The 21,426-nt window shown below is 45.0% G+C and overlaps 1 protein-coding gene across 4 annotated transcripts in view; it reads right to left on the bottom strand.

Annotated features, from left to right (window-relative positions):
• Nucleotides 1-21,426, bottom strand: part of KCTD1 (potassium channel tetramerization domain containing 1) — a 178,670-nt gene that overhangs the window by 28,008 nt on the left and 129,236 nt on the right. For all 4 annotated transcript variants that reach the window (XM_047697727.1, XM_047697729.1, XM_047697726.1 and 1 more), the window contains one exon: nt 15,189-15,367. In XM_047697727.1, the coding sequence (XP_047553683.1) occupies nt 15,189-15,367 (179 nt within the window). The remainder of the gene's footprint in view (nt 1-15,188; nt 15,368-21,426) is intronic.

Genomic DNA, 21,426 nt, shown 5'->3' with positions numbered 1-21,426 from the left:
TGGGACTACTGATGGCTGAGGGGGAGTTTGGGGCCACTCAGGGGCCTGCTAATCCCCTAGGAATCTCATGAGTGCCCCCAGCTAGGACTCTGACTAGAACCATCTTTTTTTTTTTTTTTTTTTTTAAATTCAGAGAGTTACATTAACTGTTAACTTTGAAAAATGTATTATTACAATTAATATGATTTTTTTTAAACCACCAGAATTTATGTTAAGTAGGCTTTTTCTTTCTGCATTTACTGAGTGCCAATCATGTTCCTGGTGCTCTGCCAGGCCTTTTCAAATGAGCATGATGAAGTCCCATTGGGACTCAAGGACGGACAGAGGGGGGACCTAGCTAGCCCAGGGCAGGCAGGGAAGGTTTCCTGTAGGAGGCAATGTCTGTGCAGGGTTGTAGGGATTAGGAAGTATAAGGAGATGGGCACAGGGGCTTGGAAAAGGGATTTCAGGCAAGAAGGAACATGGTGGTGGGAACACTGCAAGCGCAGAGCAGCTCTCTCAAAGTGCGGAGCTCGGGGAGCATGTAAGGGCACCATTATTCCCAAGAGCTTGAGCATGGTGCTTTCTGGAGTGTCTTAGGAGCCCCCAGCACATTCAGCCCGAAAACTCACAGACCTGGGTTTGAATCCTGACTCTATCATCTTTCAGACCAAATCAATGAATTTTGATTTCCTCATCTGAGAAACGGGATACTACTTAGCCTGAAGAATTCTTAGGTGAATAAATGGATGTCCAATAAGAACTACGTTTCCTGAGAGTTCATTCTGTGCAGGTCATAGTACTGAGTGCTCACAACATGCCTGTGAGGGGGGACACTATCAGCCCCGTTTTGTGGGGTTGCCGTGGCCAGCTTCTCGGCCCTGAGGCCAGAACTGACATTCCGGCAGCTGGACTGTGGACCCCAGCTCGGAGCCGCTCTCTGACCGCCCGGTGCTCGCTCTGCTCCTTGGCAGAGCACTGAGCCTGCCTGGCACGGGCTCAGGAGATGCTGACAGATTTTCGTCCTTTGGCGATGGTGGGCTATGCCAAGACAGAATTCTGACTACATATGAAATCCTGTTATGCATCTGGAATTGAAAGAAAACCTTCATAGTCACGAGGTCCTATTCTCTGCTTTAAAAATGATTTCTAGAGCTCTTTTTCTAAGATCAGTCCAGGATCAGATCATTGTATCCTCCCCTGGGAGCCCACTTGGGTATTTTGGGCTCAAGCAGTTCCTGTTTAGGTTCGCTGTTGTTTTTTATTTGGGCAGGCATGCACGCGTGCACAGGTGCACACGAGCCTGCCCCATTGCCCACCCCGCCCTCCTCCCAACAGTCTGTTCTATATTGGGAGGGATTTTTGATACTCCTTTTTTCTCTTGATTTGAAACTCTAGAATATGTTTTCCATTCTACAATAATAATTACTCTTCAGAGAAAAAAAGTTATAATAGCTAACATTTTTTGAGCCTGTTAGACACAATGTTAAAAACTGGGGTGCCTGGGTGGCTCAGTGGGTTAAGCCTCTGCCTTCTGCCAGGTCATGATCTCAGGGCCCTGGGATCAAGCCCCGCATTGGGCTCTCTGCTCAGCAGGGAGCTTGCTTCACCCTCTCTCTGCCTGCCTTTCTGCCTACTTGTGATTTCTCTGTCAAATAAATAAATAAATAAAATATTTAAAACAACAACAACAACTTTATAGATTATTGGAGTCACACCTCACAACTCCATAAAGTAGTATTTTGATTCAACTGATGGAGAAACGGAGGCCAGAGCCATCAGATAACTCGCTAAGGGGCGCTGAGCTCTGCAGGCTCTTTTCCCTGTGGAATGAGGGCCAGCCCATATGCTCCATGCTGTCCCCAGCCCTCAGTGGTTGTCTGTCCCAGAACATTCTGCCCCCCTTCCCCTTCCCGCTCTGGCCCCTCCCACCAGCCTTCATGCACCTTGCAGTGCCATTCCTGTTTCTAGTTTCTTGTTACACAAACAAACTTTTCCCAATGTGTTCCCACTGATTTTAATCCCTTTTTTGAGTGACTGTGCTCCTGGGCTTCTGAATATTAGCAGACTTCACGACTGACCGAGGGCTCTCCTATGTGAGGACACGGGTCCTGATTCGTCTGGTTACCAGGCTCTGAACGGAGTGGACTCAGCCCCGCCCCCTGGGATTGTGGTCTGGGTGAAGGGCGGGGGTTGTCAGCCACTCTCTCCGGGGCACTTTGAGATTGTCAGCAACAACAGCCTGTGGAAGGGAACCTGTCCCCATCTCCTCTGCTGTTTTACTGTCCCAGACTTTGGGAGCTGGCTCACAACACATCATCGTAGTCACTTCAAATAAAAGCGCTGTATTCATTCTATGCCACTAGGAGAGGACTATGGTGAAGCCAGCTGTTTCTATTTTCAACTTGACAATTTTTGCCTGCTTGTCATGGGGGCCAGCAAAAAGGCAGTGTACAATGAAGTACTTCAATATTTTGCTGAGTACCCGTAAGTGAAAAACCAGAGACTTAACATGGTGCTTAACAGAAACAGAAAGAACAAAAAAAAAATACAATTTACCTAAAAATGAGGTAAATGGCTTTTTCAAAACCAAACAGAAGATGTACAGAAGAAAGTGAGTGAATCTACCTAGAGTCCTTTGTAACACACTCACCCTGCTTCTACACACACACACACACACACACACACACACACACACACACACACCCAGTGCTGACATCATTCAAAAGTCTTACAACAGCAACAGAGAACAGTTCAAGTGCTCAACAGTAAGGAGGTGGTTGGATGAATGAAAATTACTGAATTTCTCCATCCCTGCCTCACTTCAGAGGGACTAGGAAGTTTAAAAGCCTGTTCAGAAACTAGGCTTTCACAGACAAAGCCAAAGGGAGATCTAGCCCCAGGACCGCAAGCTACCCCTCTATAGAAGGAAAGCAAGTTGCAAATTGGGCAAGAGTCCCATTTACACAGCTTCAAAAGTAGATCAACATTGTAAAGAACATGTAAGACGTCCATACTGCCATTTTTTAATTTTTAAATTCCAACACTCCAACCAAGCGTTGGTCCTCAAATCATGTGGACAATGTGTCTGGTGGACCTTTTATTCTGAGAAGATTAAGATTCTGAAATTATGTCACAAGAGTATTTAAATAATCACCATCAAAATGACATATGAAAAATACTAAGTTTCTATCTGCTCATGATTCAAAGACAACATTCTCGGGTGTGTATGGTTGGGAAACAGGGAACACAGAGCTGACAGCATCCTGCCTTCGGCTATGCCACGGTCAACAATGCACTGTTGTAGGTGTGCGTCTTGTGTAACCATCTCCGCCCTGCTGCGGTTTATCACAGTGCAAGAATTTACCCCTGGGCCCCAAGCCGGTCCATACACACCTCAGCAGTAGGTGTTAGCCATCTGAATTTCTCCCTGCCCCTTCCAACAAAACTCAGAACCAAGCCCTAACCTGCAAAACTTTAAAGAAGTGAATGTTCTGGCTAATAACAAGAATTTCTTCTTTTTTCTCTTCCTTTTCAGATGATCATTAAGCAGAAGGTGACAAGTTACAGTCGTCATTGGACGCCACTGCTTCTCTTACTTGCTGCTCCATTTCAAAGTCCTTGGGGCAAAGCACACTGAAGCCAGAGCTCATTTGACTAGGAAGTGCTTTTGCGAAGTTCTGAAATCTACATAAAGGATTACAAATGGGTTCTTTAAGAGCCCCCCAGAAGGTGCACTTGGAATATAAACTGTACTGTCACTGTTTGGTGTTTGTAACCAGCCCAGACACGTAGCCATGGTGAAGACCAGAGCTTCATCCATATTCAACACGGTTCTCTAGGTTCGCTTGGTTGTTCCAACCTTTATTCCAGTCTGTTTTAATGTGTGCTACAACGTTCTTGAATCCCACCCTTCGTGCCGTCTTGTTCCTTCTGCAATGTCTTGTCAAAAGGGTGACATGCTGATAAAGAACCTTCCTTAGGGTCCCTCAGATTACGGATCAGTGGGATACACTCAAAAGATCCTTCTTCTTAAAATTAAAAAAAAAAAAAAAAAGATCCTTCTTCTCTGCCTTGCTATTGACTGTTCTCACTGCTTTGAGACTGGAGGAGTTTTCATTTTTTAGGTAAGCTCTCAAGCCCTCAGGGCCTCCTAAACTGTTTCTTAAAAAAATCAATTTTCGGAGGGATGGCAGCAGCCTTGACAAGTCTAATGAAGCTGGGCAGGAGTTCTGGAACACACCGGGCTCAGAGCACGAAAGCAAGACTGGGCGCGCTCAGATCCACCTCCTGGTGACGAAGCCCTTGGCTTGGCAACGTTCGCGCTGTCTGAAAGCAGTGCTTACTGGAATGCACAGTCGTAATTTATCTTCTGAATATGGGAACACAGTAAGAAAAACAGTGCAGAAGTAGAAATAATCGTTACCACCGAAAAAGATCAGCGGCAATGTCATTACTAAGCAAACTGACACATGGCATTTATGTAGCAGCAGGAAGCCATTACCCAGTGACAGCGTCATTTCCACCGACACTGGATCTTGATGGAATTCAGATGGCCCAGCAAATAGCTGATATCACTCGGGGACAGAGACACCGATTTTTTTTTTTTCTTTAACAATTTCTTCTGCGGGGCGCCTGGGTGGCTCAGTCTTTAAGCGTCTGCCTTCGGCTCAGGTCATGATCCCAGGGTCCTGGGATCGAGCCCCACATCAGGCTCCCCACACTGCAGGAAGCCTGCTTCTCCCTCTCCCACTCCCCTTGCTTGTGTTCCCTCTCTCTGTCAAATAAATTTAATCTTTAAAAAAAATTTTCTTTTGCAAATGGGATCGCCACCAGATTGGAGCTTCTGGGTGCCTGCCTTTGGAATATGAATACATAACATACATACAGCTGTGAGACTACAGCTCATTTCTCAACCCCTCTACCTCTCCCACTTCGTTCCTTCTTTTTCCAGGACCAGCTATTTTTGGAAACCAATTTTTTTTTTTTTGAAGATTTGATTTTTTTGAGAGGGACAGAGAGAGACAAGCAGACTCCCCACTGAGCACAGAGCCCAACACGGAGCTTGATCCCAGGACCCCAAGATCATGACCTCATCCAAAGTCAGACACTTAACCGACTGAGCCACCCAGGTGCCCCCAACTGTTCTACTTTCTATCTCTAGGCATCCTGAGAATAATCTTTCCGAGGAAGAATATGAATAATCAATCTAGTTGAAGACATAAATCCTGCATTTTTGCTGAAAAGAAATGGCATTTTAATGGGTTACTTCCATAATGATAATAGAGCAAATGGTCTGGCAGATATAGTGAACCGGATTTTTCTATGAACATACCTCGGCTTTCTTTTTTTTTTTTTTAAATTTTTTATTTATTTGACAGAGAGAGAGATATCACAAGTAGGCGGAGAGGCAGGCAGAGAGAGAGGAAGAAGCAGGCTCCCCGCTGAGCAGAGAGCCCGATGCGGGGCTCGATCCCAGGACCCTGGGATCATGACCCGAGCCGAAGGCAGAGGCTTTAACCCACTGAGCCACCCAGGCGCCCCATACCTCGGCTTTCAGAGAGGGCATCTGTGTGCTCAGTGGGCCCATCAGGGATCCCTCAGTGTGACTTTCTGAGGTTTACCAATATTTATTTTTTGGGGGGAGGGTATTTATTTTTATAAAAAATGATTTTATTTATTTATTTGACAGAGAGAGCCACAGCGAGAGAGGGAACACGAGCAGGGGGAGTGGGAGAGGGAGAAGCAGGCTTCCCATCGAGCAGAGAGCCCGACCCGGGGCTCCATTCCAGGACCCTGGGATCATAACCTAAGCCAAAGGCAGACATTGAATGACTAAGCCACCCAGGTGCCTCTTTTTTTGGCTTTACTATTATTTTTTAAATTCTCAAAATTCAAAGGCCAATTACAATGTCATGTGTTTGGGTTTTCTGAATGATAAATGGTTCTGTTTGGAATTTAAGGTGGAGGGGAACGTTTATTTTCTGCATTGCCTTAATACAGAAGACTCCCCCAACTTGAGAATAATTTGCATGGTTTTACTGCAGCCGTGAACACACATGGCATGGACACCTCACGGTGTCTTCCCTTCTGATACAAAGAGATTTCACATCTCTTTTTAGAGTGGATCATGGTGGCCTGGGAAGAGGCTAGCCACAATTACATGGCAGAGAGGAGAATAACACTGTGGGGTGTAATACTGCCACCCATACAACTCTCACCATGACCAAAATGCAGTTCAATATTTTGGAAATTTGCCTAAAATGTTTCAGTGTTGGTGCTCGTTTGCGATAAAGTAGGTTTCAAAGGAAGCACTCCGCCAGAATCGGTTATGCGGCAGACAGAAGCTACACTTGGTTTTGTTTTGAAGAAACTACACGATTTGAGGAGCCAAAGTCACATGAGATCCACGAGCTGTGTTGTGTGAAATGACACTGTCAATTCTAAGTTCTTTTAATGGCATTGTCCTTAAGACACAGTAAAGGGAAGTCTATTTTTCACATATTAACTGTGAAAGATTACCAGAATGTTCTATGAATTACCTACAAATTAACTTTTTAAACAAGTAAACAGAACACAGAGATTATTATTTTAAAGTACTTTCTTATATGATGAGGAGCAACATGAAAATACAATTAAAAAACACAGAGTAAAAATGACCTTGGCATTGCTCAATGACACTCTTCATTATGATACATCAAAAGGAGTCCCGTCAGTACTATTGTCCCAAGTGACAGGAGTCAAGCCAGAATCAGACAGAAAAGTCTCACTTTAACGACCTGTCTCTTGTCATACCACCACGCGCCCACCCTGCTGGGGACGTTGGCACGTTTCTCTCCTACACCCTCCTCTGCAGACCGGTGCCCAAACTCTGAGCATCAGGTGGATGGCCTGATGCTAATGGAGACCAGAGACTAGCCTCGGATCCTGACCTGCTGGTCACGCCAATGGTGGGTGGGGCCCAGGGAGCTTTTGACTCTGGTGGAGGAAAACGTTCAGAAGACAGGTACCCCCCACTCCGTTCATCTGGTTCACTGGTATCTGGGTTGTTGCCTGGTTGATTTATTCCCTTGTCTTGACCCCTTCCCTTCGGGTAACTAGACTAGGAAATTCCTTTCTGGGCTCTGCCTGGAAGAAAAAAGCAGGTCCTTCTTTGCCACTCTGATCGGATGAGGCCTACCATTAGGTCCTCAATGTTAACCTAGCACCTAAAGAACTAGGTGAAGGTCACCTTAAGAAACAAGTGGCTTGAACTTATTGTGGATGACCAATCTTCTTGGCTCACGACCACCTTTAGAACATAGTTCCAGAAGGTGGTAAGGAGGACTATGTGGCTGGCCATGAGAAACATGAGAATATTCCGTGCCCTGCTCCAGACCAATGAAACCAGAATCTTGGCGGGGAGGGCCAGGTTGGTGGCCTGCTTTGGGCTCCTACAGATTCTCACCTGTCCCCACGGTTGAGAAGCGTAGCTAGAGAAGATGAAACCACAGAGAGCCTGGAGTGGAGTGGAAGTGGGACTCCTGCCCCGTCTCAGAGTGGCGGTGTTTTTAGCTGTGCACGAGGGTAAATGACAGTCCCTACCTCTAATATCACTGTGGCACATTAGATAAGAAATACAGGTAATGAGCCCAGCCTGGCCTTGGAACACCGTTACTCATTACTTGCCTTCCACTGTTTGAGGACCTGGCCCCCATGCACAATATTTCACCCAAGAACTAATTCATGCATCAAGCCAACTTCTGAACGTCCACTCAGCGGCAGGCACAACACTAAGCACAAAAAATACAGGACAGAGACTGAGTAAGAAAGAGCTCTCCCGGGACAGCGTTTCTACTGAAAATGAGGCGGAGCTCCTGGCGAGGAAGAAGTTCAGAAAGATCGAGAAAACGACCCACAGTCCGGCCCTGTGCCGCTTCACGCCAGACACCCAGTGCTCCTCTCCACCCTCACAGCTCGGCCATCGGGAGGCCCAGGCCGGCACATGGCCTTCACCTTCTTCCCAGCCTGAGTCGGGAACTGGCCACAGGATCAGCCAGCTTCGTTATCTGCCACCAAGGGGCTTCGGCCCACATTTATTTATTTTTTATCTTTTGATCAAAACCAAGAATCACTTCCGTGACCAACGAATGCAAAAATTACAAGAAAACGGATCAGGAACGGTATTGGGGTCCGTACCCCAGAAGGTGACCTGAGGTGTTACACCCAAGTGACAAAAGTCTGTTTCTAAATCTGCACTAGCACGTCAACCAGATTTTGTCTTGGAAAATTTAGATGAGCAAGTATGTAGGAATAAGATGATCTTTTGGCTTAATACAAGGGCAAACTCTATCCCAAAGTGGGCATATTTATTTTCCGTGTTATTCTTACTACTTCACTTGGTCCTAACTCAAATACCATTAACTGACTGTTTACTCATCGTCTGTCCTCCCCGCTCCCCACGTAAACCAAAGGAGAGCAAGGACTTTGGTTGGCCAGTATCCACCCTGGCCTTTGGGGAGCACAGAAGAAATCCAGTGGATGGAAGAACAAGACAGGGAAAACTACAGGCTATAGCATGGGTACATTTTTCTCTGAAGTCCTCTCTAAGACAAGACTTGATGAGTTAAATTACTCTAAAAGTGAGGTCTGCTTTTTCCCAAGGGGCAAAGGGAAGTTTGCTGAATCCACCAGTAGCGTAGTGTAAGTTCCTGGCTTTTCAGTACAGAAGAGAAAAGTCCAGTTTCATCATTTAAAAAAAAAAAAGTCTTTTGAAGCTGGTTTCATTTACTCTTTGCCTATATAACTGAGGAGCAATTTTGGAAAAGCAATATTGTAAGATGACAAGAAGAGACAGAGAAGAGGAAAATTGCCCCGATTACCCTGGAGAAACTTTCCATTTTTCATTTGCCAGGTGCTTTACCTCCTTTTCAACTCCCCTCCCCCCCATAAATTAATTTTCTTTTTTAAAAGATCGACCCATCTTAGCAATCAGAACTGTTCACCATTAGGGTAGCTTGTCCTCATTTTATGCATTTCCATGGGTGTTTTCAAAGCAGCAAGGATATGGGCCTTCCTTCCATCTGTGCTGAGAGTTCCCATCTCAGGATGACTTCTACTTCCCCAATAATCTGTTCTGTGATATATATATATATATATATATTTAACTTGAGATAGACATCGCATTGTAAGATTTATTTATTTGAGAGAGAGAGAGAGAAAGCAGCACAGCGGGAAGGGACAGAGGGAGAGGGAGAGACAGTTTTAACCAGATTCCACACGGAGTGCGAAGCCCGAGAAGGGCTCAATCTCACCAGCTCACAACCTGAGCTGAAACCAAGAGTCTGGACACCGATCACCCCCCCACAGATGTTGCATTATAACTCATGCCGATCTAAAGAGTAGGTTATAATCAAAAGCCCCCTGTTCAGTGCCCTGCAATAATTCTGCAAGACAACTCAGTGAACTGTGTGGCAAATAGGATGCATTTATGTTTTGGGACATTTTTGTTGGGATCCTAAAATGCGGGCTTGCGTGACAACAGGACTGGACCCGTGTCTAGGGCCTGTCATATGAAACTAGAATCGTGAAGTCACAGAATCATGGCACAGAATCCCCAGCCCTGACCCAGGATTACAGAACACCTCCTGGTCTGGCCTAGCACAATGACATGGAACTCTAGACAAGCGCGTGCAGTCGTCCCGTGAGTGTGTGCACCAATCCCTTGAGTGTACACACATCCAACTTCCCTCCCAGGGCAGCTCCCCATGTACCATGCCTTAATAGCTCACACAGCAGAGAGTGAAGTCGTGCCAGGAGTCGGATCTCTGCTGGCAAAGGCGCACACGTTTGGCATCTCTGTCCTAAAGCTCCAAATACATACAGCCCTTGGGTGGCCATGGGTGTTGACTGCGAGGCTGAAAGCCCAGCGTCTTGAGTTTTGCAATTACCTACGGATGCCAGTGTGCTTCATGACCCGCTACTGTTTAGGAGTGATCAATCCAGCATAATCCACTTATGTGGGAGTTAACTCATGTACTGTGTTTAAAATACACAAAACTGCTGTCAAGCAGTCAGATCGGATGGCTCAGGGGACTTTAACACGAGACCTTGTCTTTCACCTCTAGGTCGCCTGTTGACCGGCTCTTTCGGTCAAGACCCCTGCCTTATGGCCATCCCAGAGGCTTCACTCAGTACCCTAACAGTCCACTTGCTGGTTTTAAAAATCCCACGTGTGAATAACCGTCAGTACGTACAGCCGCTAGTAGTGCTAGCTTTGTTCAAGATGGTGGTAAAGGATGAAATGGACCTAGCTTTGGACTCAGACACGTGTCTTCTTTTAAAGCACAGCATGTTTTGGTTTTGTCTCAAGTAGGCTCTGCGCCCAGCATGGAGCCCAGTTCAGGGCTTGAACTCATGACCCTGAGATCCAAGACCTGAGCTGACACTGAGTCGGACGCTTAACCGACTAAGCCTCCCAGATGCCCTGAACAGCATGCTGTTTTCGCATCACACACACACACATGGGTGTCTAGAGAGATATTTCAGGGGCAACAGTGGGAGACTTTAAAGAGGCCACGCCATTTGATACCAATCTTAATGACTTACGACAAATGACTTAGCTATCTAGATTTTATTGTTATCAATGATGTTAATAATGGGAGCCTTAGATTTTTAGATCAGATACAACCAGGTCTGTCATTAAAACGTGCAGGGCCCTGGGCAAGAGTCCTCGTGAGGCCCACCTCCCATGTCTAGATCCTTACAACTTATCAATCAAGCTGGCAAACCGTCAAGTAAAAAATGTTCTATCTTCTTGGTAAAGCCATTACAAATCTTTTCATAATGGTGATATATTTTTCTGACTTTTGTTTTGTTTTACCTTATTTAATAGAAAATTACTGCAGCCTGAACTGGCTGTTTTTCTGGGTGATTCCAATTCCGAATGGCAACTGGAATTCGGGGACCGGTCAGGAATCTCCTTGATCCCCGAGGTGGTGTGAATCAAACTGCGCCTCAGAAATACCCACTAAGAGCTGTTCTGCATCTTACACAAACATCAGTAACATGGAGCACATCACTGCTGTAGTGCGCTACGGCAGTTACTCTGAAACCTGCAGTCCCTTCAGCTAGAAAGCACTTGATGGTGGACGTGAATAATGTGAGTGGTGAACCCTGCTGTAAAATGCAGAAGTCAGCTTGCTTCTTGAATCCCTACTCAGGGCTTACAACCCCCCTCCCCCCCAAATAAAAGCACGAGGGTACCCACACACAATGGAACCAGGTGACCTTGGTCATCAGGGAAGTAAAGATCAAAAGGTATTTTCTCTTGGCAGGATGGCCATTATGATATAGCATGAACCATTCATTGAGGAAGAAGCCTATATTCACTGGGAGGGACCATACGTCTCAGTGTTGTTCAAAGCCAGATGGTGAAAATCAGGATCTCTTGGGCAAATAGAAGAGAATCCTTTTTTATTGGTCTGGGGCAGGACTGTGCATGGCCTTTTAATGCTTCCCAGGTGCTTCTCATGTTCTGCTGTGTGGTCCATTGTACTACTTTCTGGGGTTCTAAGGGTAGTCTTTAGCCAAGAAGGCGATATACAGAGACAGAATAAAAAGTCACCTGAAATATTTCAAAGTAGAATAAAGGCTCTTTGCAGGACCTTTGAAACTGTAGAAAAACATGACATCTTTTATGATCCCTAACTACAAACAAATTAGAGGACTTTTACACTACAAGTTTCCCCTTGAAATCCTAGAAATGAAACCAAGGAAAAAGCCCTCCTCCCCTCTGCGCTACACCAAGGGAAAGGCAAGTGAGAGAAGAACCAGGGTATGCTGAGGAGGGGAGGGGGCAGGGAATGGTCCCACAGGGTTGGAAGGGTTCAAAGTGAACTGCAGCTAGAGCTATTTGTAATTCCATGGTTATGGGCAACCTAATCTCCCAGGATTTATCCCCAAAGGGATTTTTCTCAGAAGTTGGAAGGAGCCGCTGACATATATAAGAAAAGCATGAAACTTTCTTCCCTGTATCTTTGACTATGAACATTGATGTATGGGTCCCACTGAACGGACTGTTGCCTTGAAATGAACATCGGGTAAGTTACAAAACACCCCCCACACACACTTACCCCCCCAACACACACAAACCCACCCACTCACCCACTCACACACACACACACACACACACACACACACACGCAATCCAAGAGGGAGCAGAATTGATTCAACATCTAAACCACAGTCGTCTGCTTTAGGTGAAAGCAACAGAAAGAGAAGTCACTTTGTAAGGCTTGTTTCAGAGTCTGATATAGGCTTAAAAATATCTCCCTGATAATAAAGATGATCTTGGAACAGCTGAGCAGTTCTGGGACAGGTAGGGTAGGGGCATCAAGATTAAGGACCAGAAGGTGCCAGCTAGGAGTCCCTCGAGCCTACAAGTAATTCAGGCAAGAATCCAAAAGTGAGCCTGTTTCCACGGTCTAGGAAATGAAGGAATGGGATATATTTGGTATTTGGAAGGCAGTCCGAAAAGAAACAATTGCTGGGTTTGGCAGAAGATTAAGCATAAAGGCAATAGTATGTATTGGGCACCGGGCCATGGCGTGCTTTTCGTAATCACATTTAATCCTCTCAATAACCTTTCGAGAAGACATATCTGTGTCTATTTTACAAAAGAGAAGACAGGGCTTAGAAACTGGACTTGTCCTTGGCCAAACAACCACTAAATGGCAGAGTCAGCATTCAAACGTGGGACTGACAAACCATGAATTATTTCTGATGTTGCTCCCAAGATAGTGTGGCCCGGTGGTGACAAGGAAGTGTAGGGAAAGATGGGGAAAGGCAGATAAGCAATTTCATCTTCTCTAATTAAGCTGGTGAAAGAGAAAATCAAGTTATAATGCCTGGAAGTATTGGGTTGGAGGACAAGTAGGTTGGATGAGATTTTTTTTAAAAATCTGTGCATAGGTCCGTGATGTCCAATAGAAAAAAAAAAAAAAGCAAGACACATGTAATTTGGGGTTTTCTGGGAGCCACATTAAAAGAGTAAAAGGAAAAAGGTGAAATTAATTTTAATGACACATTTTATTTAATTCAGTATATTTTTGTTCCAACATGAAATCAATAATAAAAAAACCATTGAGATACTTTCCTTTTGGGGGGTGGGGTCCTAATTCTTTACAATCTAGGACATTTTGATTTGACCCACTATGTTTTTAGTGCTCAATGGCTGCATGGGGCAAGTGGCTGCCATTCGAGACAGTGCAGATATCCAGAGTACAGAGACCACGTAATGCGATGCATGCCTCGGGGTGTGGATAATAAAGAACCGAAAGTAGACTCTTAGAAATGCCCATGCACGGGTGGCCAGAGGGAGATTCTCCCAATGAGACACTGTTCGAGGCCTTGAAAAGTGGCAAACTATTAAACTATTTGAGAGAGGAACTGAATAAACAGAGACTCCAGTGAATTTCTACGTCCCACTATTGCAACAGGCTAAGTGAGACGGGAGCTTCAGAGAAGCCCAAACATCCATGGCGGGGGGAGGAGAGATGGGGGGATGCGGTGCGGGGCTTCAGTCTGTAAGAGGACCCACCCAGGTGCAATGTGCATTCAAAGAAAACCTCCTAGTTAATGTCAAATGCACAAGGGATCTTTACTGACTTCCCTCCTGGAGTAGCATTTAAAAACTGGACTGAAGCCAAAGGCCATCAGATCAGATTGGTGAATTTTGCTACGGCTAAGGATTTGGTTTTTGACTCCTGTAAGTTTTGTGGCTTGCCCCCCACAACACAGTGCTCATCTGAAAGAGGCACAGTGATTTTCTTTTGTTGATGTTGGTATTAGCTTAGAGAAAATGGAAGTAAGTATTTTTTAAAAGAAACATTACTTACTTATATTATGATATTCTTGGGAAATACAGCCATCACATAGCACGACTTTGGAGCACGTATTACGATGCACTTAGGGAAAGTGGGGACTCAGTAACGGGAATAAATGACTGATGGCACCATTTCATTTAAAAAGACATAGTTTTTTTGATAATTGAATTAACAGTCATTTGTGTTTTAAAAAATCATTTCACTTTGCGGAAATTGAATCTGGAAATCGAGAGAGAAAATACTTCCTTTTTCTTCTCAACTTTCCCCTTCTTTCATAAAATAATAGGCAGCAGAGTGAGAATTAAAAAAACACAAACAAAAAAATGGTTCTTCACGCAGTGATCAAGATGCCAGCGATCTCTATGTCAGTCCTGCCTGGTAGTGCTGCTATCCGCTATCTGTCACTGTCAGAAGTTCTTGAAAAAGCAACTGGTTCCTTCCCAAAGCCCAAACAGTGTGTTTCCAGTTCAGATGATCAACACGAAGCAGAAAAACTCCCTTTTTCCTGACTTGAGCCCACACAGACTCTTGCCTCCTCCTCTACCCACCAGCACAGCTGGGGAAGATCAGCTCCCTTAGAAGATCTGGGCATAGCCCCCAAATCCAGGCAGAGCCAGGAGGGGTGTCCCAGCAACAATAACAAAGCAAACTGTTTCCTTGGAGCTCCTCTAGACGTGGGTGGGAGGGGACAGGGGGCAGGGTGTCTCATAAGCATCAAGTGTATAATGCCTATTTGTAAAACACTCTCCCCGCTTCAGACACTTTCTATATTTACTTATCTGCCTTGCATGCTCAGAAATCCCACTGCTCTTTTTTTTTTTTTTTTTTTAAAGGCAAACCTATCTTGGCTTCCTGGACTTTTGCATACTGTTCTAAATATACTGCCCCACTCACTGATAAGAGTATCTCTCTCTTTTTTTTTTTTCTTTTCCTCTAGTTCACAAGTTGGTGGGCCACATGATCTCCTAGAAAATTCTAAGAACTGATAAGAATGTGTGTTTTAGTAGAAGAGGACAGAAGAAAAGTCCGTGGTAGGTAGAAATCATCCTTCTTTTTGCGCTACATGGAGAAATGCAAAGATCGCAGCAGGATGAAATACCCCAAAACTCCATTCCCCTGTGACAGGTCTACGCATATGCCACTAAGCTGTGGGTCAGGCCCCCACTGGGCCGAGACTGCCCGCCACATCCCAGAGCAGCCGCAGGAGCTGGGTGCTCACGTTCGGACCCGCCCCCGCCCGGGGAGGTCATGCTGCTGCTGTGGGGGTCAAAGGAAAAACATATCATCAAACACAATCATTTCCGAGCGTGACTTTTCCTTTTTTTTTTTTTTCCCCCAGATTACCTTGATTCGGGGTATTTGGTGAGGGTGGCCAGGCTGCTGGTGTACATGTGACCGCCCACATCAATGTGGACGGGCGCATTGGATTTTGTGAGTTGCGCTGGAGTAGGAATGCCTTGGTTGTTCAGTGGAGATGCAGGAGATCTAGTGATCAGAGGTCTTGACATATTGGGTCGACTGTCCTACAGAGAGATAAGCAAGTTTAGACACATTTTCATCTTTTCAGTGGAGAGAAAGGAAACACATGCATCATCAAGAATAAGCCAGTGACTAGCGCCGACACTCATTCCGCAGTAACATCTCCCCAAACCAGTGGGCTCTCGCTCTTGTTGTAATGAGTATCAGGAAAACAAAATCTGTAACGAAGAAAAGGAAAACTTCCCACGCTCAGAGTCAAGGAGGGGAACTAATGTTCATTTCCAATCATCCTGAGCTCTATGATGGCTTATCTCACTAATGAATTCTTGCATTTAACAACTGGTAAATGGCACGTGGAAAGCTACGACTCACTCCAAATGAAAAGACAATCAACGCTTGAAACAACCCACGCCTAAATAAAATATAGATGCTTTATCTTTCTCTCTGGAAACTTACTGCTAGGCAGTTGGGATAAATACAGACCTTTCAGCACTTGTGTTCTGCAAAACGTTTTCCTTGATTTCTATTTTTCCAACCAGGAAGAGGAGGCTAGGACTAGCTTGGCCATCGGCACACATTCTGAAAGCAACTTTGTAAACAGGCACCACGAGTTCAGCCGTCAAGAGATTAAAAAAAAAAAAAAAAATCCACACACACGCTACCCATTTGTTCTCTGCTTCTCTGTGTAACACTGTGGGTCTGGGGACACTCTGGAAAGACTGTACCCTTCCGTGGTTAAATACGTGCTTGGGAGCCACGAGCAAGGTGCTCTTCTCTACACCCGCCCGACTTCTTGAAGACATCAAGCTCCTGGGGCAGGGGCTGATGGAGCCGTCCCACGGGCAGGGGTGCGGGGTAAGAAGAAGAGCACACAGAGGACATCCCGGGGTGGGCGCAAGAGCATGCCGAAGGAAGCATCCTCTTGAGGAAATAAAATATCACATCCTTTCCATGGATACAATATAAATATTTCAAACACTATCCAAACATGGTCAGTTGCTTTTAAATAAGAGACCAAACCACAGACAAGTCAAGTCAGGTCCCTGGCACTCCAGGAAGGGGTCAAATATTTCCAGCCCGCAATTGAGGAATAAGCTAAAATAGCATTTACGTCCGAGTTCTGCAAGACGAGTGCCACAACAATACTCTCAGATTTATCATTTGGCCCAAAACTGTTTTCAAACATGCAAACAATGCCTGGCGAAGTCAGCGAGAAGGCATAATAAAGGGGTTTTGTAAAATGCCTTTGATGGAGATTATAAAAGAGAAGTCATCTAGTTTTTGTGCATAAAACCCAGCACGATAAAATATAAATTTGCAAACATCAGAGATTTTATGACCTGAAACAGCTCTAGGAGTTACCTGGGGCACAACTGTTAGACTACTTAGCATTAACCACATGTCCAGGCAAGACCGAATGCACAAGCTTCCTGAAACTCTGAGCTACCGTGAATGGGGCGGGATGGGGCCTTCACACACAACGCTGACCATCTGTGTTGTGTTCTGCTCCACCCTGGATTAAACAGGGTCCAGCAACAGTCATAGGACAAGAGTTTACGTTTTATTTCTTACATGGGGTGGTTGATTCGTGGGTGTTGACTATACTATTCTTTTATACGTTCCTACGTATTTTTAATAATGCAAAGGGATATTAAAAACGCATAAACGGATGCTTGTAGCACACGGAGGAGAGAATGTGAAGAGGCACTGGATGGGGGGAAAAACCTAGAAACAAAGACACGGTTGGTAGGAAATATCAAACAGTTTGGGTTTGAAAATACTAAAAGTTAACACTTTAGAATTCAAATGACAAAGAGCAACATTCTTCCTTTAAAAATGCAATCCCATAGCCTCTACTTCTAAGAGCTTCTCCCTACCTGGCTAAAGACACCCCCTCCCCCACTCCGTGTCCTCCGCCCCGTTACAATTCATCCCATCACGGCACTGCAGTGTCTGTAATAGTTTTTCAATTGGACACATTCTGTATCCCGCCTGAGGGTGCTCAGGCGAAAATGAACAGATTTGCAGGGTTAATACTGTAGTTAGACTGTGACCTCATTCAGCACAGCTCCAATACTGCCAGGTCTATATAGAAGGAGAAAAAAAATGAAAGCATAACTGATCGGTTGAAGGATTCCAGATTTCCCAGAATATATAGCATTTACATTGTAAATCATGAATGTATGGATATTGCTAAACTTAAAATTAAGCCAGTGTTTTCTTCAGTGGCGGGGCAGCGGGGATTGGGGAGGGGAATGAACCCTTAAGGGCCAGGAGGGGGGGTCAGGCCAGACTCTGGCAGGACTGTCAGCTGCTTTGTCCTCCCCTTCATCCTCTTTCTCACTATGGGAGCCTTCCCTGGTCTGTGTGTGCCCCCTTAGTTAGATGGCTTCTAAGGCACTTTTTCAGTCTAAGGGAGACGGAAAGAACTTGGAAAATCCATAGGCTGGGATGGAGGGAGGATATCTGGGGCTGTGCAGTCTTGGCCTTTACAGCAGATACCCAGCCTCTATTCCGATGCTTCATCGTACACATTCTGACAACCCCCTTCCTCGCCTATGGCTTTCTCTTCTTTCTTTCGACCCCGAGCTTCCAGAAGGGGTGCCATCTTCCTACCAGCCTTGGGAGGAAGCCAGCGCCCAAGCTGAGCTGGAAAGGACCCAGGTTCTCGGGGACGTTGTTGACACACCCACGCAACCAACCTGAGCCTCTCTCTAGATGTCTCGTCATGTGGGACAACCGAGTTCCTCATATTTCAAACTAGAGTTTTCTGTTACCTATCCTGACAGGATACCCTTTCTTTCTCTACACCGCTGCCTCCCCATGAGATCATCTGGCTTGGAGAGACGTGGCCTGTGATGCCAAGAACAGCTGCCCGCTGACAGATGCAGAGTTTTCTACCGTATTATGACCATTTTGCAGCTCCACTTCCCCATCTGCCTTTCCCTCTGATTGCTCACCCAGCATCCTCTCAGTCTGGATGTCTTTTTACTGTGATTTCCGATGAAAGGCAAACCAAACACTTCCACCAGGAAGGGCGCAAATGTGGGTACTGATGCGTATTCTGTAAGAGGCCCGGACAGAAAGCTGTCTCAGAGAAACTCCCACATGGATTAGACCATTCTCTCCACCTGGGAGAGAGGAACCCTACCATGAAGCTGCATGGTTACAGGCCCTTTAGTGTGCAGCCCATTGTACTCTCCTTCCACAGTATTTGCTACCCTCTCCCAAGAGCCAGGCATTGTACCAGAGACAGATATGCAACACTGACCATGACAGAATGGTGCCTGACCTCACCGAGCTTGTTCAGTGGGGACGGAAGCCAAGAACCAAGCAGCTGCTACCAGAAGGGGGGAGGTGGGGCACGGATAGGTCAGTATGAAAGCTGAATTGAGGAGACATGTAACCCAGGCTTGGGGGCTGGGAGGACAGTTGGGGAAGGTCTCCTGAAGCCAAAGCCAGTCTAAGCTAAGATCTGATAGATGAGAAATCAACCCACAGTGGGATGCTAGGAGGAGGTTTTCAAGCGATACTGCCAAGGCCCCAATGTCAGAGAATGCATGGAACCTTCTAGAAATTAAAAGTACAGCATGTTTAACAATTCTCCCATTTATTTTTTCCCCCAAGGTCTGGAGGGACAATCTAGGAAACAGAAGCTTATAAGATGATGGTCTGAGAACCACAGAATTAAATGTTAACTAAAGTGAGAAAAACTAAAGTCACTACAACATCCTCATGTCTGCAAAGGGCAAAAGGGCAGAGGAAGACGCTAACAGCCAGCTTTCTCAACATCGCCATCCAACAGGGCTTTCTACCACAATGGAAACATTCTAGATCTGCTCCATTCAGTAAGGTGGCCACTAGCGACATGTGACTATTTTGAGCATTTGAGTGTGGCTAACAGAACTGAAGAACTGAATTTTAAATTGTATTAATTTAAATTGTAATGGACATAGCCACATAGCCATATCCCACCAGACAGCACAGTAAATCTTGCTTGAATTTTTCTTAATATGTGGAAGCCCAAATCACAACAGACTTGAACTTATCAACTATGTTTATTTATTTAATAAAGTATGTCTTTAAAGATTATATTTTAAGTAATCTCTACACCCAACGTGGGGCTCAAACTTACAACCCCAAGATGGAGTCGCATGCCCCACAGACTTAGCCAGCCTGGCACACCATCCGCCCCTCCCCCCCCAGCCATGTTTACATGGAGAGGCAGTTACTGCAGAAGGGAATATAATACGGCTTAGGACCTCACAGCACTATTTCTCTCTTTTGACTGATTTTATGAAAATAAATGAAATTAACAGCCATGCAGTGAGGAAAACGCAACATTTACAGCTCTCACAGAGAGTGCATGGAGAAAAGGCACCAGGGCACGCTCTGTATGATTCCACTCACATGAAGCTACAGACCACAAAATGAATCCGTGAAGACACAGCTCAGAACACTGGCCACCTGGGTGTGCTGGCATGGGGCGGGGGAGGCTTACTGACTGAGAGGGGTAAGAACGAGCCTTCAGGACTGCTAGACAAGTTCTAAATCTTGATCTGGGAGGTCCCATAGTTGTACACATGTGGACACTTAAGATTTATTCACTTTATTCTCAGTTTCATTCAGAAAGAGAATAAACCGAAAATAATCCTGGAAAAACTTCAATCAAAACAACTTACTGTTCAAATGCTCGTGTAAATTTCTGTGAAATACTGCCGTTTTAATTTTATTTCAGAGAGAGTGAGAGATAGAGAGAGAGAGAGAGCAGGAGAGGGGAGCGTGTCAGAGGGAGAAGCAGACTTCCTGCTGAGCAGGGAGCGCGATGTGGGACTTGATACCGGGATTCTGGGATCATGACCTGAGCCGAAGGCAGTCCCTTAACCAACTGAGCCACCCAGTGCCCAATATCGCCTTTTTTTTTAAAGCTAAAAAGATGTTCATTATTTCCTCTCACAGGATGCATCAGTCTAACTCCAGTACTCAGACATGAAAGAGCCATCTGAAATTTTCTTTCAAATTCCTCTTTCCCCCATTTCTATCCCATACGGATTTTCCAGGTATGTTGATCAGTTTACCTTTAAAATTTCCATTTCCTGGCTGCTTTCAGTCTGAGGATACCTCAGCTTAATCATCCACCTCACCTACCCAGCAGAGTAGCAATGATTTTTCGGTAGGAGAGTCCTTCAAGGGATTTGACTTCAGGCATCTTTGAAAAGAAGCTAATGAAAAATTTCCCTTCTAAATCTAACCTAGCTGAGCACTGTTCAAACAGGAGCCCCAGGGGCACTGCTTAGAACAAAGGAGCTGAAGTTTAAACTGAAAGTTTGAATGACTTTATTTGTTAAAAATGTATGCTCCTGTCTTAGGTCACGTTTCACTACCAAGTTGGACTATATTGCCTCTTTCACTGGGGAAAGAAACAGGTTTCTTGGGGGATGTTTCTAGAAAAGCATGTCAATAGTAAAATACTTACTTTTATTATTTGATGTTGTAATTCATAGCATTTAATAGAGGGATGAAGGAATATAATATAAATCATAGCTTTTCCACAAATTTCGAACTGGGTTTAAAATATATGTATTTATATCACATACACACACACAGACTCAAGGAGGGTCTATTCTATATTGAATTCCCAGAGACTGGAGTGTTCCCATTAATTCTATTTTCTGACAGTTGACCAACTGTTTAGGGTATGTGAACTGTGATCACAGTATCTTAGGCATGGACCCTACTAGTTCCTTGGATGGAAATCTATAGTTGCCTTGGGAATGTTACTTTAGAGCTGACATAGTCCCATTGGACTCACAGTAAGGGTTCCTGTGGGAAAACATCACTATACTGACCACAGTTACTTAATTGTATAAAAAGACTCCTAACCGTAATGTCAACGTATTTTTTGTGAGAGATCTCATTGTTTCTTCATTCATTCAGGTAATACTTAACTGGGCCCTGACCACGTATCAAGCTTGTGGTTTCTACAGACTTTAACTAAATAGCAGAATGACACTGAAGAGAGAAAAAAAATATTACAATTTCAGGTGAGTTTAAATAAATAAATAAATAAAATAAAAAAGGCCCAGCAGTGCTTTAAAATCAA

The sequence above is a fragment of the Lutra lutra genome, chromosome 12 (genome assembly GCF_902655055.1).
Source record: "Lutra lutra chromosome 12, mLutLut1.2, whole genome shotgun sequence".
NCBI lineage: Eukaryota > Metazoa > Chordata > Mammalia > Carnivora > Mustelidae > Lutra > Lutra lutra.
Note: the sequence above shows the minus strand (reverse complement) of the source record. Positions and strands in the feature narration are given on the sequence as shown.